General features: G+C 40.9%; 1 protein-coding gene across 2 annotated transcripts in view; it reads left to right on the top strand.

Moving 5' to 3' along the window:
* LOC129112333 (copine-8) overlaps positions 1–21,482 on the top strand; it is a 77,229-nt gene that overhangs the window by 1,085 nt on the left and 54,662 nt on the right. The window contains exons 1-2 of one of the 2 annotated variants that reach the window (XM_054624387.1): positions 5,149–5,210; positions 19,565–19,605. Coding sequence is in view for 1 of the 2 variants with exons in the window: in XM_054624386.1 (XP_054480361.1) it covers positions 19,565–19,605 (41 nt within the window). In the remaining variant the exon portion in view is untranslated. Of the gene's footprint in view, positions 1–5,148; positions 5,211–19,564; positions 19,606–21,482 lie in introns of those variants that run through there. The other variant, XM_054624386.1, reaches the window with a different exon arrangement.

Below are 21,482 nucleotides of genomic sequence, written 5' to 3'. Positions count from 1 at the left end.
TGGGTAACGTCACATCTGCGGTTGTGTTTTTATTTTTTATTTTTTATCATCTCACCATGGAGAGGTTGTTAAATACACATTTGAATGTTTATGATGGAGACAAAAAAAAAGAAAGGAAAAGCTTGACACTGTACATTATAGCGTCACACCCCCTGAAGCTGCACTGTCAGTGTAAAAGAAAAAGTTGCAGCGTATGTATTTATCTGTATTGATAAATGAGCTGACAGAGGACGCTTTGCATTGTGCCTGCATATCTGATGATCTCCCCGGCAGTTATGCAATTTCTTTTGAATAGAAATATTTTCGTGTAACTTTTCCTGAATCTAGGAAGAATGTGTTCCTTTCCAGAGGTCTGATGGACGCTCAGATGCAATTAATTAAATTGGGACGCCTTTGCATGTTGAGGTTGTTGCGGTGCTCCCCTGCCGTCAGTGCTTTGTTTTGGTTTTGGTTGTTGTTGTTGCTTTCTTTTTAATCAAATATGATGTCTCAAACGCTCCTGGATCGGATTGTAATGATGTTAGAAGAGTGGAGACGTCTTGGCATTGTGTTGCCATTAACACACCAAAAGGATTTTAAAGATCATTTTGCCTTTATTAGAAAGGGAGGACAGATATATTGGAAAAGGCAGAGAGAAAGGGGATGACATGAAGCAAAGAGCCACAGGTAGGATTTGATCCCTGGTTGCTTAATTAAGGACTCGGCATGGGAACATGGGGTTTCTGCCCAACCAGATGAGTTACCTGCGCGCACAAACAAATCTTTATTTCGCCAATATCATTAATTGGAATTGACTTTAAAGGTGCCACATGAATCCATCTATCTGCTTGATTTCCATTAACTGGTTTAATGAAAAAAAAAAGAAGGAAAGCTTGACACTGTACATTATAGCGCCACACCCCTGAAGCGGCACTGTCAGTGTAAAAATAAGTTGCAGTGTATATGTTTATCTGTATTGATAGATTAACTGACAGAGGGCACTTTGAATTCTGCCTGCATATCTGATGATCTCCCCTGCAGTTATGCAATTAAAATAAGGTTTAATAAGTGTGCTTTACAATCAAGGCCATAAATCAAATGTCAGTGTTCTAATTTTGGTTTTATTTAAGAACATGATACAGTATTTTGGCAGTGTGACATTGATGGATTTGATGCTGCCACAGTTCAAAGCTCAAACTTTACATGACGTTACACTACTAATCTAAGAGGAGAGGCAGTTTCCCTGCCTGAGTCGCTCAGATTAGGTTATAGCAGCATCTCCTTAGTAACAGAGAGACAATGTCATCTTCCAGCAGAATAAATGAACATGTTGGCCAGAGTTAGCTAATGTCTGAGTCACCCGGCTCCCCAGCCCCCGGGGGGGAGGAGAGTGTGTCTTGGCGATCCTCCCACCTCCAACCTGAAGTAGAGCAGGAATGCCATGGTAACGGCCAGGTGTGTGTTTGTGTGGGCGTAAAACATATACATTATGTGTTTGTGCATGTTTCGTGTGGCTACAAAGGGCAGTGTACAATATCACCATGGTTACTACTTTTTTTAAAGTTTCCCTCTGCGTGTGTGTGTGTCTGTGGGGTGTTAGAGTGAGAAATTTAACCGAGGAGACAACGGCTGAAGTGAAAGCAATATGGATGAATCAGACTATTTGGATTATAATTTGTCTGCTCTGACTGCAGTGATAATAAGTGATCTAGTATAAGAGCGAGAAAAAAAGTTTTCATCTGAACAGGTCACTGAGTTGAGTCTGAGTGCGTCTTGTGGAAATGAGTAAAAAAAATCAGCAATGAGGATGCGTTAGTTTGGCTTATTCTCTAAATTCTCTTGGGTGTGCATTCTGGTTTTAAGATGTTGACACCTGTTTCGGGTGAAACTAAAACAGGCAATTAGCCAACAAGTAATCATCTTTTGCGTTCACTTTTAATTTGATATTCATGCTTAATAAGCCTCTTTAAGACACTGAATAGCTTGTTAAAATGGGTTTTTTTTCGGATGGGGTGAAAGAGAGGGACAATAGAAAAGAAGAGGTTGAGAGAAACTTGCAGCAGATGTTCTCATTCGAAGTAGCTCTCCTCATGTAATTGTTGTGTAGCCGGTGGTGACTTAACCCTTGCAGAAATATTGACTGATCCTCCGCTCTTAGCCTGCATCTCCAGCTAATTCAGATAATGCTCTGATGCTACGGGGATATGAAGTAAGAGCGCGGCTCAGACAGTGAGCTGGAGACATTTTGCTGATCGATGGGAGAGCCCGAGGTATCAGCTGGGATCAATGCGCTACCGATTTCTACCTGCTGCTCCGCACAAAGGCGCACATGCATAAAAGTATGTTCACACATGCCGCAGGTCCACATACAAATGGCAGTACGCACAAACTATTCCCTCACCCTCACTGGAACACTCACAGAAGAATGAATTACACCCTGATGCACTTACCGGAGGACTCTGCTGTGAGCGGCCTCAAGTCCAAATATGACATCATGTCATTGATCGGGCCAGCAGACTGGTTGTTACTTCTCATATTTCATGCTCAGAATATTTCATGGCATTTCAAGAAGGTTTGTTAGTAGAGTCTCACTTTAATTTAGCAAAATGATGCATATACATGTGTATTGATTGAGTCAGCACCATGGGGCTGATACCTTCCTGTTATTATTTCTTAGGTATATATGTACAAGTGCTGTAATTTAATCTGTGTGTTTTGCTTGAGTGGGTTTTGCTATTATCTGTAAGAGAAGGGCAGGCTGAGTACCAAATCGTATTACGGTTTTGGTAGCGGTTAAAATTTGACTGTAGCTTGCAGTGACATAAAATGCCTGGTGAAATATATGGTGTTGTGTACAAATCATATTTAATTAAAAAAAGCCAATTTTTGATTGTATTTTTTTGAGGCAATTTTTTTTTTTTGCATCTGCTTAAGTTTACACAGTATTAAACTTTTGGAGAACTTTGAAAAAACGGGAAAAAAAGGTTGTAGAAAAACATTCCATGAACATCGATATAACATTTATATTGTTAAAAGTAAGGCGTTAAACAATTTGAAAGCTTATTTTGGGGGCTTTTTAATTGCCTTTGTAATAGTGTGACTTGGACATGCTGCTCGCTCCTCTGGTGAGCTGGAGGTCGCCCCCATTGAAGACATTTTTTTTTGTGATTTTTCATATCATGTTCTCAGTCTGAAGTCAGAGTGAAAGATAATGTCATGTGACATATTTGTATTAAGAGGACAATTGCCCCATGGTTATGCGGATTATACAATCTACCAGCTACTCAACAGATTACAGTTGTTTTTGGGCACATTTCACCAGCGTTTGGCTGTTGCTAATTTCCAACTGTGGATCAAAAATATGTGTGTTGTGTTGGAGTGGTGGAATGCTTCATTTAAGCTTGTTTTTTTTAGTCTTCAACACATCTCTTATTTCCTACCAGCATGATAGAAGAGCAGCAACAACAATAACAAGCTTGACGAATGACCCTGAGAGCGATAAAAAGGGACTGGTTTTTGAGTAAGATTTTTTCCCACAATGTCTTTTGGACTGCTCGACACATCTTGTTTTTCTCTCTCTGTCTCTCCCACTCTCTCTCTCTCTCTCTCTCTCTCTCTGTCTCTCCCTCTCTACATGTCTTGCCAGGCATCCAAGCACTGTCAGCAAACATCAGAACTGTTGACAGTAATTACTCTCTCCTCCTCTTCGTCTACCTTCTCTCTGTTGTGGAGCGGTGGAAATAATTAAAGAATATAACCCATCTCTTTCCTGCATCCATGTTGCCAAAACAAATTGGTTGTGGGGTAAATGAAAACCTGAGACAGAGGTGCAACTGCTTAATACCGCAGGTCCTTCCTTCCGGCTGCTGTCAGCTTGCACAACCAGCTCTGCTCCCAGTAGACCACATGACACATGACACTAAAAAACCAGTGCAATACAAATACACTGTGCAATAATAGTTATTCTGTCTGTATATATAATATTTCAGTTATTGTGGATTCTTTTCTGTTTTTATTGCTTATTTGCTTATTCATAATACTTGTTTTTTTACCATGTCTCTTGTTTGCACTTTACCCTATGCTGCTGTAAATCCTGTAAATTTCCCCGCTGCGGGACTAATAAAGGATTATCTTATCTTATCTCATTTTGCTCAGTGAATGTCAAGTCATATCATTTCCCCATATTAGGCGGCTTAGGGCTTTTAAAAAGTAAACAATCTGATCTTGATAAATCATAATCATCATATACGTAAAATGCTTTGTCCATGTCTACACAAATGGTTCCTAACTTATTTCAGTAAAGCCTGGTTCGAAAAATATGAAAAGAGGCCAAATTTGAAAACGAGGTCATATTTGTGCAGGCCTGAAGGCTGGGACACGCGACTGCTGTGATCCTAATGGATTCACTCAAGAAATGTGTCATTGTTTCTGCTTCAAACCACTAGTAGTCCTGCGGCTTCAGATATAGCTTGTCATGCAAAATACAAGTTGAAGATTGATGGCATGAATCAATTAGACTAATCTCTTGGGACAACTTGGATGTTTTTCCTTATTTATTGTGTACAATAATTGATGACAGTTTGTTGCCAGTACATTACAAGATGTCTGGTTTCCTAATAGACAAAGTCTAGACAGATTTTGAATCCCGTATCTGTTAGTGAGTCATTGCCTCAGAAAAGAACAGGTGAGAGTTTACTTAACACTGGAACTAATCTAAACTCCACACAAAGGCTGCCGTGCTGCTGAGAGAATGCCGGCTTCCCACACGGAGGGAGAGGTAATCATATGCTCGTCGTTGTGTTCAAGAGGTTGTATTCTTCCTACTAGTGGAAAACCTGGCCTTCGTCTAAATTTGGGCAACCCCTTCTTGCAGCATGGTTGTCAGTATGTGTTGGCAAATACTGATGGTTTGAATGTGGAGAAAGACTCCCATTGAGAAGAGACTGTAGCGTGCGTAACCTCTGTTTCCTCCCTCATTTTACTATCTAACTACTAAGAGCACATGTCAAACCTTTTATGATTGCATATGATCTCCTACTACTAGACTCCTTAATAACATGAATTATTCATCAGGCAAGTGGATATGGATTTTGAAGAAAATAATCAGGCTTGAAAACCCAGCTGTCTTAATCAGGGTATGTTTTACACCTGTGATGCCAGCCAGGTGAATGCAATTAACAATGTGTCAATGGGACAAAGCAGTACTCTGCGTCCAGACAACCAATATTAAGGTAAAAGCGAGACATACTGTTGGAAAAAATTTGAAGAGAAGGAGGAAAGACTAGTTTCAGTCAGCTTTGCTGGTTGTGTAAGAAATGTACTGGAGCTAGGTGTATTTCTTTGGCTGTAGTAATTTATATTTCAAGTTAATACGCTGTAGCCCGTTTCAACCGTGTTTTGTTCGTTGCCATTTCCCATGTTGCACTTTGTACTTTTTGTGGTTCTAAATAGCTTTGTTTGGTTAAGGAATGTGTTGCAGTTGTTCTTTCTAAGGAAAAACAGCATTGTGGCCATTATCAACACCAACAGTATTTCACAAGCTAGTGCTCATTGTAGGTTATTGGCCACCATTGGTTTTTAAGGCTGATATGATGCCAGTAGTTTTGGAATGAAGGATTCCTCATGTTCTTTTGATATTTTACTATAGAAGATGAAGGACAAAATCATCAGCATGCATTGTAATCCATGTGTCATTGTAATATTGACAATGCAAGTAATATTACACCACCATGAGCACTGATATGTTACTATCCACCCAGAGCTGTAAAGGGAAGAGCAGTTTACCGTAGTTACCAAGTGTCTTCTTTCAATTTCAGAAGCACCAGGAGAAAGCCTGGACATAATCAGACAGAAGTCTGGTAATATTTTTGATGACTTTAATACACTTCAGAATAGATTGAAGTCGCCTTTCCTTTGTGATAAGTCTAAACAAACACCATTCAATCTTGATTGAGTCATGATGAAGTGCAGACTGTTCTGAAAAGATTTCCAGTATCTTTCGGTCCAAAAGTCTTTTTGCAAATGAAGATTAACATTGATTTTTCCCTTTGCCTGCAATGCATTTTTGTCTCCATATTTGCTTTGCTATTGACAGCTGTTCCTATTTAATCTAAGTCCTGAGTCTAATGTTCCTGTGTTTGTCATATTTAGTCAACCTCATCATGTTTTTAAGTACGTTTGAGTTGACTAGAAGTCTGGATATTTTATTCTTATCTTAGTCAAATGAAGAGAGAGCTTTAGTCAATGAAAACTGTTGATACAGTCCCGCTTGGTGCTCATTGTGTGATGCTGGTGTAGTCCCCATATGGCGCACACAGCACAGGACACCACACTGCTACATTGAAAACAGTTTATCATATTTCATTGATTTCATCGATTTTGTTAATGTTTTTTTTTTTTTTAAAACCACATTTTAATCTTGTCTTGTTGGTCTTAGTTGGTGTTTACAACGGCAGTGCCGACTCGTCTTAGTCATGGACGAGAAGGTGCTCAGTGAACGTATTTAATCATAGTTTTCATTAAGGAAATAAAGACTACGAGATGCAAACAGTGATTTGGTTGAATCTCACAATGGGAAGCAGATAGAGGGAAGACACTCGCGGTTATTGGGCCAGAGCCAAGAAAAGGCTGAAAATGAGGATGGATAAACGTAGGTTGTGTTAGGCTGGATCTCACAAAAACAGATGCAGAATTTAGACAAGTGAGCCAATATTCAAGGAAAAGCTTTGCATTTCAGAATTCATTTGGACTCCAGGCCATCGCTGTAATTATGAATGCATTCTTAGTCATCTTGAAAAAATGATCCCTAAGAGAGCATCATAGATGTGTCAGATGTGACGTTACGTGTTTCCTTGCTGCGTTATGTTTTATTTATCATCGAGCCTTGTGAGCCACTGCTGGCGGCAAAGTATTTAGTGTCAAAGTATTTTTTATTTAAGAGATAATGTAAAGCTAAGATGTGACTCTTAGACTCTTGCCTGAGGGCCACATGCTCCAGATTTTAGTCAGTGGCCCCTGTGGACTTCACACCATTGGTTGTATTGATTGACATTACAAAACCCTCCAGCGTCACTTCTCTTTTAAAGCAACTAGAGAAAACCTTATATTTTGCCCCGGGTTTTAGGGGTGAACCACTAACCCCTGCAGCCCCGCCCCTTTAACATCACGAGTCATGTGCGACCAGCTATCTATTTTCAGGTCGCTCACTCCCACTTCGTCTATGGGAAGTGATTGCGCTGACCTTTTCTGGCCCCATAGAACTCGCATAATGGTTATCGTATTGAAGACACCGCTGACAACCATCACTTTGAAGGGAAGACAGGGTCGCCTACTGTGTGCCGGTTCAATGCCAGCCAAAAGCACAAAAAAAGGATGTGTGCGAGTGTGCGCAGTGACACGACAGCCGATAACTTTTTTTCCTTCCCCCCCCGGTGTGTTTACATGTGCTTCTGAGCAGCAGGGAGCGCAAATGATTTTTGGATGAAAGCACCGCGGCGCTGGCAATCAGAGAGACAAAGCTATATTGAAGAAACCCTTTCTGAGCTGCCACAAATTGACGCCATTGTCTTCCCGACTGTCCCACTTCACCTCGGCTTCTGAGTGAGGCAGAGTGTGTGTTTTTTGGCTGCCATCGGAGCGTGTTTACCTGCATCTGTGAGAGTTTTCGTGTGTGTTCTGTAATCAGGTTTTTCTTCTCTAGGCAGGTCAGTTAAGATTTATACACTCATTTATACACAATCTATTGAGAGTGCCTTTCTCTCCATAAGTCACCAGACCCTATGTGCTCTGTGTCACAAGCTGTATAGCTGCAGCGAGAGAATGGATTGATAAAGATCTGATGGAGAGGGAGAGCGAGTCACTGGCAAAGGTCAAATACACACAGAGACACACTCACACACCAGGTAGGTGTACTCGCTGACCTTACTCTCAAGGTGAGACAGCTGTGGTGTTATTTTAAAAATGCAGGTGATAAAACATGGCCTCAAGGACACACACATAAAAACTCCTCTCTCAAAGGCAAGCTAACCTTAGTCAAAAATGGATGGTTGAAAATAGGAAACTTACCTAATGTAGTACTTTTTCCAGTCCCTCGTACTGACAATCCTGAAAAGTTTTTTTTGAGTTGATTTTATACTGATTTTGCAGCATAAGAGATAGTTGTGTGTAGAGCAGACATTATTTATAGGGCATTTTTGAGAATACATTCCTCGGGAATAATTGAGAACCTTACCCCTGGACCTGTGGGTCAGCGGTAAAAGCTCTGCTCCATGGGCCTTCAGAGAACGTGTTTGAGTCCTAATTGCAAATGAATTCATCAATAACTACCCTGGTGTTGAGCAGCAATCCCGAGGGGGCATTTCTGGACTGCGTACAGGCCTACACTTACAGACACATGCATACGATGCACAGTATGTGTACAATTTAAAATAACTTAAACACACACACACACACACAGAAAGATATATGTGCTGCCGAGCGTCCCGTCAGTCAGCCGGTGACATTTTCAGCACGAGCGACACATACAAATACGATCACGTTTGATGCTCTGACATTTTATTTCCACTCTGATGTAGATTGCCTCCCTCGGGACACGAAGCCACAATAAAACAAATCAAAACATCTCCGCCAGCACGATTAGATTTTGTTTTTTTGACATTTCGGATGTGATATCTGGATAGAGAATTGACTATATCTCATCAGGGATTCTTCCTCTGCCGTTTTCGCGACACCCTCGGATTGTCAGTGTGACACAGATTTAAACTATTCGACGAGTGAGATTACTTGACATACAGTAAATCACCCTCACAGCCCCATTCACAGCCAGAGAGAGACGGATACGGAGGGGAGAGGGTGAAACCGGCTGGCCTAATGAAGTCATCTCCATCCTGGTCACATAACACAGAGGCTGTTCGAATTCCTCCAGGGAGACTGCCTCCCTGTCTGTCTTGTCTCCCCCCCCTCTCTCTCTCTCATGTAGAAGCCCCTCAGCCTTGGCCTGCACATCCAAGCATGCCTGTGTATTTCTCTCCCATGCACCAGCATGCACTCGGTGTCCGGTTGAAAACATCATACAACCCTCCCACAGCGCACGTGCAACAGAGGAGAAGGGAGATCTGGAGGTTAATACCGTACGAGGGGGAGTCGGAGAGAAACACCTCCATCGTCCTCCCTCCCTTTTCCTCTGTCCTCATCGTCGCCCATGGTAGCCTCATCAACACAAACATGCTCGCACACACACACACACACACACACACACACACACACACACACACACACACACACACACACACACACACACTGTCCGTCATCCTGTGGCACAATTATTCATACAGACAGACATGTGCAGACACAATCACAAACCCCAAACACACACACACACACATTTCACAAAGATTGTTACACACATGCACGGCTACAGAACACACATTTGACTACTTGACAAATACCATCTGAACATGTCCCATTTACTACTGTCATCGTAGTATGAGCATATACTGTATGACTATATATGAATTCTAAAAACATATTAGACAGATATCATATTTTAGTAATTATCTCACCTTTAGTCCGTCTTATTGTGTCTGTGAAGGAGCGGAACATTTGACATTTGTCCGCATTGAGCGGTAACAAACACAGATACGGCGGCCAGTGACGTGTTGATGGAGGAAACTACAGGGTGAGGTGGACTGAACTGCAGTGAAAGCGCTGACAAAGGCAATTAAGGTAAAATGCCACTGGCACAGATGTGTGGCTGTGTGTTGTCCGTGACTTATGTGTATTTTGTTGCACATGTCTGTTTGTAAAATGGATTGTATGGTGGCATATTTCAGCGTGTGTGTGTGTGTGTGCGCGCTGAGATGTTCTCTTGGCTCTCCCAGCCCTTGTCAAGAAGAATTAGGGCAGCCCTCTTAGAGAAGCAGAGAGAGAATACAAGCTGCTGATGCTCCCCTTCAGTGTGTGTGTGTGTGTGTGTGTGTGAGGGAGATATTGGGGGGGTTGTGAAAGCATGTGCCTTTCTTTCTTCATGCTTTGTAACAAATGGTTGTCAGTAGCAAATTGGATAGATCAGTGAAAAAAGCAGAGGGAATGAGGTGATGGAGAAAGAGATGAGAGAAAGAACAAGAAGAGATGCGGGTACCTGTAGCATTGTGCTCAGCGACCTGTTGAGAACATCTGAGCATGCCCAGTTGTCTCCTCTCGCTCGACATGTTTCTAAGAATATTCCAGGCCTGTTGCTACTAAGCACACACACACACACACACACACACACACACACACACACACACACACACACACACACACACACACACACACACACACACACACACACACTCAAACACACAAACACGCGGGCTCAGTGAAGAGTCCTGCAGTGGTGCATGTGATGCAGAGAAGTGCATGAAAGGCCAAGAGAATAGAACCTTTGTTTGGATGTAAATACACACCAATGTCTTTGATAAAAAAACGGCACGTTTAAGATCCCAACTGGAAAACACTTCACTTGAAGTCAGAATGTTTTGAATGTGACATTAAAAGGACACGAATTGAAGGACTTTCAAGATATCATCAGAGGAATAATGTTTTAACAGACATTTTACGTGATGAGAGGAAAACCTTTCTCTTTTTCTAAATCTAGTGTATGATTTGTCCGTTACGTTCGTTGCATAATATATGAGGTGTGTTAGACCGCCGTAACTAGCCCTTAAAGCTCCATTTAACAGTATTCTTGGGTTTCAACATTTAAACAGAGGACTCCCAGTGACGTGAAAGGGTTTCTTGTTCTGTCGGGCCCCCTCAGCGTCAACACTCCAGTCTGAAGCTTTTTGTAGCTTTTAGCTGCTTTCAGCTCGCCGTGGTTTTGTGGATCTGCAGGTCTGTACCTCAGAGGGCAAAAGACAGTTTCTCAGAGTTGACTCCTCCTAAGAATATGAGTCATATTTTTTATTTGGAAATGGCTCTATTCTGCGTATTTTCTCACAAACGTTCAGAGGAACCCCTAAGGAGAAATGAAGGCCACAAATACAGATCATCGTCACCTTAAAAAGAAAAGAGATAAACGATAGTTTAAAAAAAAAGAAGCTAGGGGAACAGGAGTGTCTGGTGTAATGTGCTAGTGTTGGCTCTGTGTGGCTGCTCATCTGAGACTGCACTTAAATTTATAATGTAATATAGGTGTTTTATGAATCAGGCTACTTCAAACGTCCAAACCAGTATGATTGGGTGCTTCATGTAATAACACAAAAGTTTATGTAGTGCCAGCAATTTTACAAGAATAGTGAAGAAAACATTTGAATAGTCAACTATGATAGTTTTGTATGTTTTGTGGCAGATATGCTACCTTTTTTATGTATAATCATACCCTAAATTATTTTTGAAGAACTCATGACTTTATCTTGATTACCTCTTTACCTCTGTGCAACTGAAGTCCTTGTGACTTTGACATAGCTGGCGAGTCCTCCAAAAACAGACCAGGTATCAAGGTTGTTGTATGCCAGCAGGCATTTTATCTATTGTCCCTTTAACAGGTGTTGAAATAAAGTGCATAGGGAATTCAATTTCTGTATATATACACATATATTTTATATTCTTCTTTCCACAGTCCACTGACTGCCATTTCACGCAGATTAGTTTCCATTCTGATGGATTTGAATCATTTAAGATATTCATTGATTTTCCTTGTGGCACTGCATCTCTCCCATTTGTAGCAACCACAGTGTTTTCTCTGTGGTGGTGGGGAGGTTTTATCACATGAAAAAGTGACCTGAGATGATCATGATCATGTAGTGAACTGCGTCTCTCTTTTGCTGGTGTTTGCAGTCGCACACGGACTCTAATCTAGATTAGTAACTTCATCAGAAATACACTGTCTTCCACCCAGCGTTATCTATAGCACTGCTGTCTTTATCTCGTTCTCTGAGTAGATGCGTCCATGGTTTATTAGATCTGCAATATTGGACCTACCAGGTTGCTCTATGTGTTTCTCTGCGTGTATCTACATGTGTGTAAATGTATCTAGTTCAGTGAGACGGTGTAGTCTCCACAGAGCCTATTCAGGTCACGGTCAAACTGAGAGAGAAACAGACTGAGAGAAAGAGAGAGAGAGAGATGAAATCAAACAGAAGACAGGAGTTGACGCTCTGGGCTCTCACTGAGAAAACCCCTTTTCCCCCGAGAAGAGGACAGGACAGGAGACGAGTAGACAAGTTGGAAATCCTGCAGTAATAAAGTGGAGTAACGATTTAAAAGCGGTGGAGAATATATTGAGCTCAAGCAGAGAGAGAGGATGTTTGATGGAGCACGAGGTGAAGCAGAAGAAAGGAGATGAAGAGACAGCACATCATGTATCAGGCTCGAGAGCAGCCAGTTCAAATAAATGACCAGAAATACCAAACCAGAGTGATACATATCTGTGTCATAAAACTATGAGATTACATTTTTGGATGAAAACCAGCACTTAGAATAAATATCATTCGATGGCAACGGTCAGGATAACTGGTTCAATTATGATGATGAAGCTGCCTTCCTCTGAAATTTAATTTATAAAGCCACATTAACCTATACTGCAACATTAATAAAAAATCTGTTCTAATGGTATTGGGATGCATTCAAAAGTCTACTTATACAAACTCTAGGCTATGTCAGGTAGCTGAAGGCAGCTGCTGCCTCTGTCCTCCAATGTGATGTGTATATATATTGGGCTTTTTGCCAAACATCCCCAAAAGAAGCAATTTGGTTTGCTGTCACATCACTTTACTCATACAGATAGCAATGTTTTAAGGCTTATTGATACAGAACTGAACACAAATACCGCTGAAATGATGTGCAATCAACGCAAATCATATTTTCAGATTCTTTGCTTAAGTAAAAGTGTAGTTCTAGATAAATTTGTATTCATTTTTCGTAATTTTCTCCAATCTCTGCTTGTTTTGGGTCATATTGGATAATTTGACCGGTTTTGGCCTCAATTATTTAAATGAAGCCATTTTAGAGGTTTAGCGGGCAAATCACTCTTTTGTGAATGTGCTAACAACACAGACATCTGATAGATGAAAATAGGTCCAATCCAAGACCAAAAGGTTGCGATCCATCGGCTTAATATTTAATAATAATCTGAAAGGCTGTAAAATAGTCAAATAGAAGATTTTTTTCTCTCTGAGGTGTAGTAGAGAATTACTATAAAGTTCCATTAAATGAAAATAAAGGAGGTACCTCCTTGTAAAATTGTACTCAATTACAGACAATGAGATGTACTTAGTTACCTTTCACTACTAACTCTAAGCTTATTAACTAATTAGAACTGTCTGGCAATGAATGACAACCCATAAAGGAATACTTCACTCACAAAATGCCCTTTGTATATCAGTTACATACCATTTGTTACCTTGAATTCTTTAAGAAAGAGTTGTTTTTCTCGTGTGCCTACACAGCAAACGAAAGAAATCCAAAAATGGAGAGAAGTCTAGATGAATTTAAGAAAATGTGGGCTGCGTTTAACAACAGCAAAACTATATTCAAACCTCCTTTTAATAACTTTCACACAACTCCTGCTGTAAAATCCAAGTGTCATTTATCCACTTGTGTGCTCTTTACTACTGCTATAGCTTTGCTGGCACTGCAGCTGTGTCTACTACACCCCTGTATATAGCTCAATTATTACCTAGAAGATGGTCAGCATGAGCCACAGCCTCTATACTCTACACCACCATGTCCTGTAGCTCTTAAACCCCCTCCTCTTGAGGTCCATAACAACAGAAATAGAGCAGTTGACACAGTCCCAATCACACACAATCACACACACACACACACACACACACACACACACACACACACACACACACACACACACACACACACACACACACACACACAAAAAAAACTTAAGATTTGAACTTTAAGATACAGTTTTTGAAGGCTAACCAGACTGCAACTCTTTCACTCAACACTTGTACTGTTACTTCCTCTCAACTCTGTCCGTTTGCAGTGAAGTTCTCTATTTAACTTCTTTCATTCAATTTTATTTCCTTCCCCTATCTTTCTTTCCTTCTCTTACAATTTAACCCTGCTTTTGACACTCTCTTTTTCTCTTCTCTCCACTCCTCTCTTCGCCTCTCCTCTCCAAACGCCTTCAGTGGGCTAAAAAGCCAATTTGTTATTGTAGCAGGAGAGAGGGTTTTGAGGGTCCCTGGGGGAGTTTTGCTGTTCTGTCATCAGGTAACACAATGCCAGGGACACGGCATCTCTTGCCAGTCCAAAAGGCACAGTAGATGTATTCATCAATACAAAAAATAAGAGGGGAAGAGTCTGTAGATGAGAGAGAAAGAAGAGGAGGATAAAGGGGGAAATAGGAAACAAGATCAGGGGAAGGAGGACGATGGGGGAGGTGAAAGGAGAGGATGGGTGAAGCTAGGGAGGAGAGACCACAACACTGATGGAATCCCTGCCCGTTGAGTCAGGTGGAAAAACACACACACACACACACACACAACTGTCAGTCAAGTCAGTCAAGTCACCCCAATTGGCTGTCAGTAGTTGCCATGGTTACCGTCTCCATTCTGCTGTTATCGCGTGGCTCTCCCCAGTGAGCAAACGCACAGAGGTGTGTCTTCCATCTCGCAGGCGTTTGACATAATTACAGAGTTGTCATATCAGTTAAAGATGCTGCATCACCATCTCTCTGTCTTTTGTCCCTATTTTTTAAATAATTTTAACTCTCTATGAAATTAGCTTAACGGAGCATATGTGTGTGTGTGTGTTTGCCGCCCATCTGGTGTCAGATTTCACTTCCTGTCGCTATGATTGACAGCTGTCAGAGGAAATGCGTCCGAGGCATGGCCTGGATGCCGGGGAACTGTACTGGTATAGGTTGCCCACAGGGAGGAGAAAGCCAGGTCTGACAGCAACTTAGACGCTCTGAGATCAGGTCGTGACTCAGCGTGTCGGCGATGCTGGCATAGTATTTTGCTTAAGAATATAAATATGTACATAAGGGAGTTGTACTTTAAAATGACGGAGTAAAGTTGGTTAAACTTTGGCATGAATAGTGATTCCCTTTGCAGACAATGTGGTTTAAAAAAAACAACATTGCAATTGTAGGCATGTATCTACAAAACAAACACTTCTCACGGGTTAATAAAATATGGACTGTTTTCAGATTAATGCCTTAATGGAATTTTGAGATAATCTATCGATTTGTTTAATTTAAGAAGTAAGAGAACGTTCTCAACCCAGAAAGGAATACTCCAAATTTGGAGATACACGGTTTTCACTGCAGAGGGTTGCAATGCATTAAACCATGAAGATGATCTGGTTTGATGGCTTTGTCACATGAACTGTATATTAGTGATTCGGATCGCATTTTTGATTAAATGTGCGGTATAGTTTCTTCCGTAGTACAGGATCTAGACTGCCATAAATGTATTAAATGATGACGAGATGCTCATTTGCAAACCCAAACGAACCAACATGGTAAAGTTGGAGTGCAGTAAATTATTATTTGTTTTAGAGACTATCCAGTATAGGCATGTTTTGCGCCATTTGTTAGCTGTTAGCCAGTGCCTTCCTTCATATGGATCCATCTTTTTCTTACGTATGCATGCCTCATATCTTGCGCAACATTTCCGGAAGACATAACCCATCAAGATCACCGGAAACGCAGAGGAATTCTTCTAAAATCAGTAGACATTCAAATGCTATGTCAACGATATTTACCGATTTATAGATTTAAAAGAAACAAAAGATCCTAGCTTAACTGAACTAATCCCTTCATGTCACAAACTCATGTGACCACTGCTAACTGCTTCTCAGTAAAATGCATGTATTTATGCCTCCAACATTGTAATCACCTAACGGGGGCGCTTTGTGCTTTGCGTCATCTGTGGTCTCTGTTCTTTCTGGCTAATTGCCTTAAAAGCTGCACAGGTAAAAGCTTGAAAAGGGTGCTGCCATGTGATGTGTCTCGTTGGCAGGAAAAAAAGGTGCAAGTACATCTTAAAAGATTGTCATTGGCTGCATGTCTTCATTCTTTACTTTTTTCTTATTTTATTTTTTTATCAAAGCATCAGCAAATATAGTATATTGCCCAGAATCTGTTATTGACAGGATTTCTTCCAAGAGATAATCAACCTTGTTAACGCTGACTGAGTCACTTAGGGTTTAATATAAGTTTAATTAGGCCGTTTGCACTGGGTTTCAGGCGGATGTGGTAAGACATTAGAAGAGAGATGAAGACAAGATGAAGAAATTAAGTGATTCACTCAGACTCAGAGCCAGGAGAAATGCCAAAGGTGGTGTTTTTGTGGGTAAGGATGACGGAGAGAAAAAGAGGCTGCATCTAAACATACCAAAGCTGAAAGCCTCAGGAAAAATGTATTAAAGAAATCAATATTCTTTGACCTGAACGAGTACTTCACTTTCCATTAACAGTGAGATTGCATTGCATGTCGTCATAGCTGATTAGGTATTTATACTTTCCTATGTTTCTATTAAGTCTTTTAGTTGACCAAAAAGGCATATAATCAAAATTAAACATGACTGGTTTGAGATTAAAGCGTCTTTGGGAAACTCTCTTCTAAAAATACTAACACACTATTTTAGCGTGGTACCTTTTTTTTTCTCCTGCAGACCTCTCTGTGACTCGGATGGCAGCTTTTAGCTTTCCGCTGCCTGCCTCTGGATGAAAAGAGAGAGAGAGAGAGAGAGAGCCATGACTCATTCACATTATCCTCTGAAGTGGAAATCCTGAAAATGTGTCTTACACACACACACACACACACACACACACACACACACACACACACACACACACACACACACACACACACACACACACACACACACAGTTGTGTGCAGGGGGAGCCCAGGAGCCCATTTGGAGTGCCACCATGTGTGATGTGCTTTGAGCAGCAGCCAGTCAGAGTGTGGAGCCTCAAATTTCCTATCAAAAGGAGAAAGTGTATTTTAACTCGTGTCCCAAACTGTACCTCCAACTGTGGTGCAGAGTGGGGAAATTACTCCCCGCCAACAGCCACATGGTGCCACTTTATGGCAGGTGTGTTTGTGTTTTTCTAGCATATACAGAAGGGTGCATTCATCGGTGGTTTGTCAATTTCAGAACATCTACCTCCACACCTTCTGATCTGACAATAGATGGACCGAAAGAAGTTTGTCTTGATGCTAGATAAGTGGTTAGTTCAATATTTGTAGATGCTGAGGTAAAACATTATACCTTAAAGTCCAACCACAAAGTGTTGATTGGACAACATAAGACTTCTGAAGATGCGACCTAGTGACCAAGATGTCAATTTAATGGAGAAAGTATTTGTCAGATGAATTGATAATGAAGATAATAGTAAGTTGAAGCTCTAAACAGTAGCACAAGTAGTGCATTTGTTGAGGTTTTTAAGGAATTAAAAGCTAGAGTTGATAACAAATAAATCAAAATAACTACCTTTGTCATATTTGCATATTGTCACCATTTGCCGAACGGCATGCTGGGTACAGTTCTCTCTCCGTTTCCCGCTACAGAACATTCAAGAACAGATGAAGGAAGAAAGACTGGAGATCTGTAGGAGATATTTATTAGTTATTTTCGTTCATCCGATCGACTTCACACTTGCTGGGTGTGTTGCTCAGGACCCAAAGAAGAAGTTGAAGTTTTTTGGATGAGCAGTTCTCGAGTAAGCAAGCAGCGATACCCGAGGCCAAGTAACTAGCCCTTTTCGTTTTGAGCGGGCTCTGCACTAGTCTTTTAAATTCCACTTGATTCCGCTGTTACTATGCAACAGCATCTCCCACCTGTTGGACCAATTAAGTAATGTTTGACAAAGATAATGCCAAGTCACATGAGTTTTCCATGCTGGTATGTCCAGAATTTTAATATTCATTCACTTATATTTCTCTCTGACCTGTTCTATTATGGAAAACAACACACTTTGTGTAGTTTCTTTGATAACAACACAGCCGGTTGTTTCCTCATGTCAAACTTTTCAGATTGTTTCAAGTCGTCATGTTGTGCATGCACACATGCACTCATTTGTGCAGGTGACTAACAACTGGAGTTCTGTAGATTAAGTTGATACATTTCCTTTCTACCTCAAAGCCTTTATCATAGCTGCGAGTGTTTATTTTCTGCCGGTCACACAGTTTCAGTACATCTAAGCTGAATTATTGTGTCTATCCGTGTTTTTTGTTCCTGAGGACACAAAACACAATAGGCAAACACCTATAGTTCATTTGAGTCCAAAGTGCACCCTCTGTTTATCTTTTGATTATGAGAGCAAACACCTAAGTGACCTGGAAATTCCCCAAATGTCTTGACGAGAAATCGTTGTGCGAAGTACCTTGACATGGAAAGTTTGATATGAGTGATTTGATTGAGTCTGCGAACAAGCAGGAAGGGCTGAGTGGAATCTTTGAGAAAAAACACTAGAGCGTAACAGAGAAGAAATGCCATACAGTAAGTGGTGTTGATAAGTTCACACAAAAAAAAAGAGATATAGGGCTTCAGTTAGAGAGGCTATTACTGTGTCAGACAAAGAACTGAAACCTGGAGAGTACCCACCCTGAAAGCTGGTTTCAGGATGGGTACTCTCCAGGTTTCAGTTCTTTGTCTGACAGCTATTCACAGTCCCTGGGATTCAAAGGATGACTGGAAGCATTACCCACATTTCCATGTCCACTCTGCAACCAGGAAACGCCGGGGCACCTTAAATAGATAAAAACCTAGATTTTATTGTAGATCTAAATTCTTATCGAGACTCTTTACACGCTCAAGTGATTTAACATCATTGATAAGTGAGTGATCCCAATCTCTCCTCTCTAGACCATTAGGTGCCATCACCATCATTCATCTCATTATTCACAAATCAGAATTAACTCTAATGTTTTATGCCACTTTCATATCAGGCCATTTAGTTTTCTTCCTCCTTCCTCTTTTTTGGGGCACATAAATTCTTCACGGTTTCCTTGAAGTCCATCTCGGCTGAAACTCAATGATTCGCTCAGACAGAGGCCTGCGCGATATATCACTGTAAAGAATACGATCTTTGACGTAGTGTTCTTCAAGCATGAAATGAATGAGGAGCCATAAAAACCTGAATACCCATAAATAAAGAGGCTGAATATTAGTAGAACAGTGTGACGTGCTGCTCAGCTGTTGCTGTTTATATGTGACAGGGGGTTTGCTCTTTTCTGAGCATTGAAATGTTTTTAGGTTTCAGCGCTGTATACGTGGAGCCCATGTTGAACATGTAGCTCAGCTTGTTTTCTAATGTTGGGTTTGACTGAAAGCAACTCCTTTCTGCTCACTGTGGGGATTAAGACGCTGTGGAGAGAAGCTCATAGCGGCTGATGCGGTGGTACATCCAGTATTTCAGATATTTTTGTTATTTTCACACTTACGATAAGAGTTTCACGGGAATACTGTAAACAGAGCGTGATGGTATCGTGCCGACTCATGGCCAACTAAGTACATAAATAGTATGTGTGTTAAAATGTATTCACTGCCATGTTTGGATGACATGTTTTTTTCTTTCTTCTCACAAGGAATCTGTGTTTATGACTACTTTTCCCCTTTGTGTCTCCACAGAAACCTGCTGGACAGGGACACCTTCTCCAAATCAGACCCAAGTAAGACCCACCACCTATCTTTTTTGTCTTCTCACCCATGGTGAACAAGTGTGTGTTTCTGTCAGTGCATGATTGTTAGATGGGATGGCTAAAAGATCTTGGCTCTTTATCCTTGCTCGAAATCACGAAAGGAGGTTAGGATAGAAAAGAGGGACAAGAAGGAAGAGAATAAAGGTATAAAAAAGTAAAAAAACAAATATCAAAGGGCCAAACAGTGGAGTGTCAGGGATTGAGAAATGAATACGGGACCAATAGAAGATCTTTTGTTTCGTATTATGAAGTTGTGAGTCACTCCTTATGTGTGTTAAGTGTTATTTTCTTTCACTAAATGCGTGAGATCGGCTGGAGGCGAGTCTGACTAATGCATGAGGCCAACAAAGGAGCTTCTCTCTATAGATTTATAGATTTGTTGGTAGTTCTCCTCTCCCAGCAGTTAAAATCATTATTATACTGCTGTTTGTGACAGGACAGTAAATTAAAGGAGTACTTTGACCTTTTGGGAAATAAGCTTATTCGTTGCTTTCTAAGAGTCGGATTGGAAGATCAATAGCACTCCACTGTATGCCAGAGCTGTTGGCTTGAGACTTAGGCTTTCACATCAGGAACACAGATTTGGCAAACATTCTCCAGTTAACACAGTAAGTCATTAACGAAATGCCTCTAAAATCTGCTTATGCGTGCAGCACTTGCCAATCTCACCCTCCGAACAGCAGGGCCAAATCAATGATGAAGATGGGAGGCAGGGGAAAGGGTCATTCTTGACATTATTGTCTCCAAAATGTAAAGACTTGTAGGAATAATGCAAAGGTCAGCTTCATTGAACGGGTGGGGGATCTGTTTGGGTGTGATGACACAAGTGTGCTCAAGTGCAGAGCAACATTAGTCATGTTAAGCTGAGTGACGGGGGAGTGGAGAGGGTCGGGACAGGCTCAACAAATCAATCGTACCTTATATAAAAACGCCCCCACACTCAAGACTTAACTTATCTGACATCTGTAAACACAACTTTATTTGTGAGTGAACTAATCAATGAACACAACAGGGTTGCTTAATACTTTGATGTATCCCCAAATGTTGGATTATTCTTTTAAGAGAGTTTTGGGGTGTGTTAAGTGGTTTGTAAATGTTAGAGATCAAGGGTAAGATCCATTCCGTAAAAATAAGAAAAAGTCATCCTCATTATTATGAAGATGTTATTTGTTATATTGAGGTGTGTCTATTATGACCCACCAACACGTACACATAGTGCTTTTGCAGAGCTTAGTACGTCAGCACATTTACAGTAGCATGGGATAAAAATGACTCAAGGTGATGATGGTGACAGTGATGAACGCGACGACGGGGATGACAGGGAATAACATGATGAGGATGATGTGGAGGAGGAGGTAGCTCAGGCTTTACACATCCATTTAGGCGGGCTCTTTCGCTGAGTAGCACTTGTTATTATGCTGAGCATGGCGACTTGGGTCTCCTGATATGAACCAGCCTGACAGGAAATAAAGAAATAAAGAGCAAGGAGGAAAAATGTCTGAGATACTGGAAATATTGAAATACCTTTGATTTGTCACTCGCTGGTAGAAAATACCTTTAAATGTAAAGAGCAGTGATCCAAAGAGAAAACCGAGACGTTTGGTACAAGTGGGATAGAGACATAAAGCCCTTAAGATATAAGCCACAAAACCATGAAGAAGTTTTATTTTCTATTATTGGTTTAACTCAATCTGTTCCCCAGAAATAAGAAGAAAGATCTTGCTTGTCTGTGTGTGCATGCCCATTGATATATCCCTCTGTCACTTATCTGCAAAGAACATCAAAGGCCTCCACAAATGAAGTGTATGATGAGTGAGCTCAGTAATTTGCCTTTTAGTGAATTGTCT

Source organism: Anoplopoma fimbria, chromosome 23 (genome assembly GCF_027596085.1).
Source record: "Anoplopoma fimbria isolate UVic2021 breed Golden Eagle Sablefish chromosome 23, Afim_UVic_2022, whole genome shotgun sequence".
Taxonomy (NCBI): Eukaryota; Metazoa; Chordata; class Actinopteri; order Perciformes; family Anoplopomatidae; genus Anoplopoma; species Anoplopoma fimbria.
This window is presented reverse-complemented; position numbering and strand designations above follow the sequence as displayed.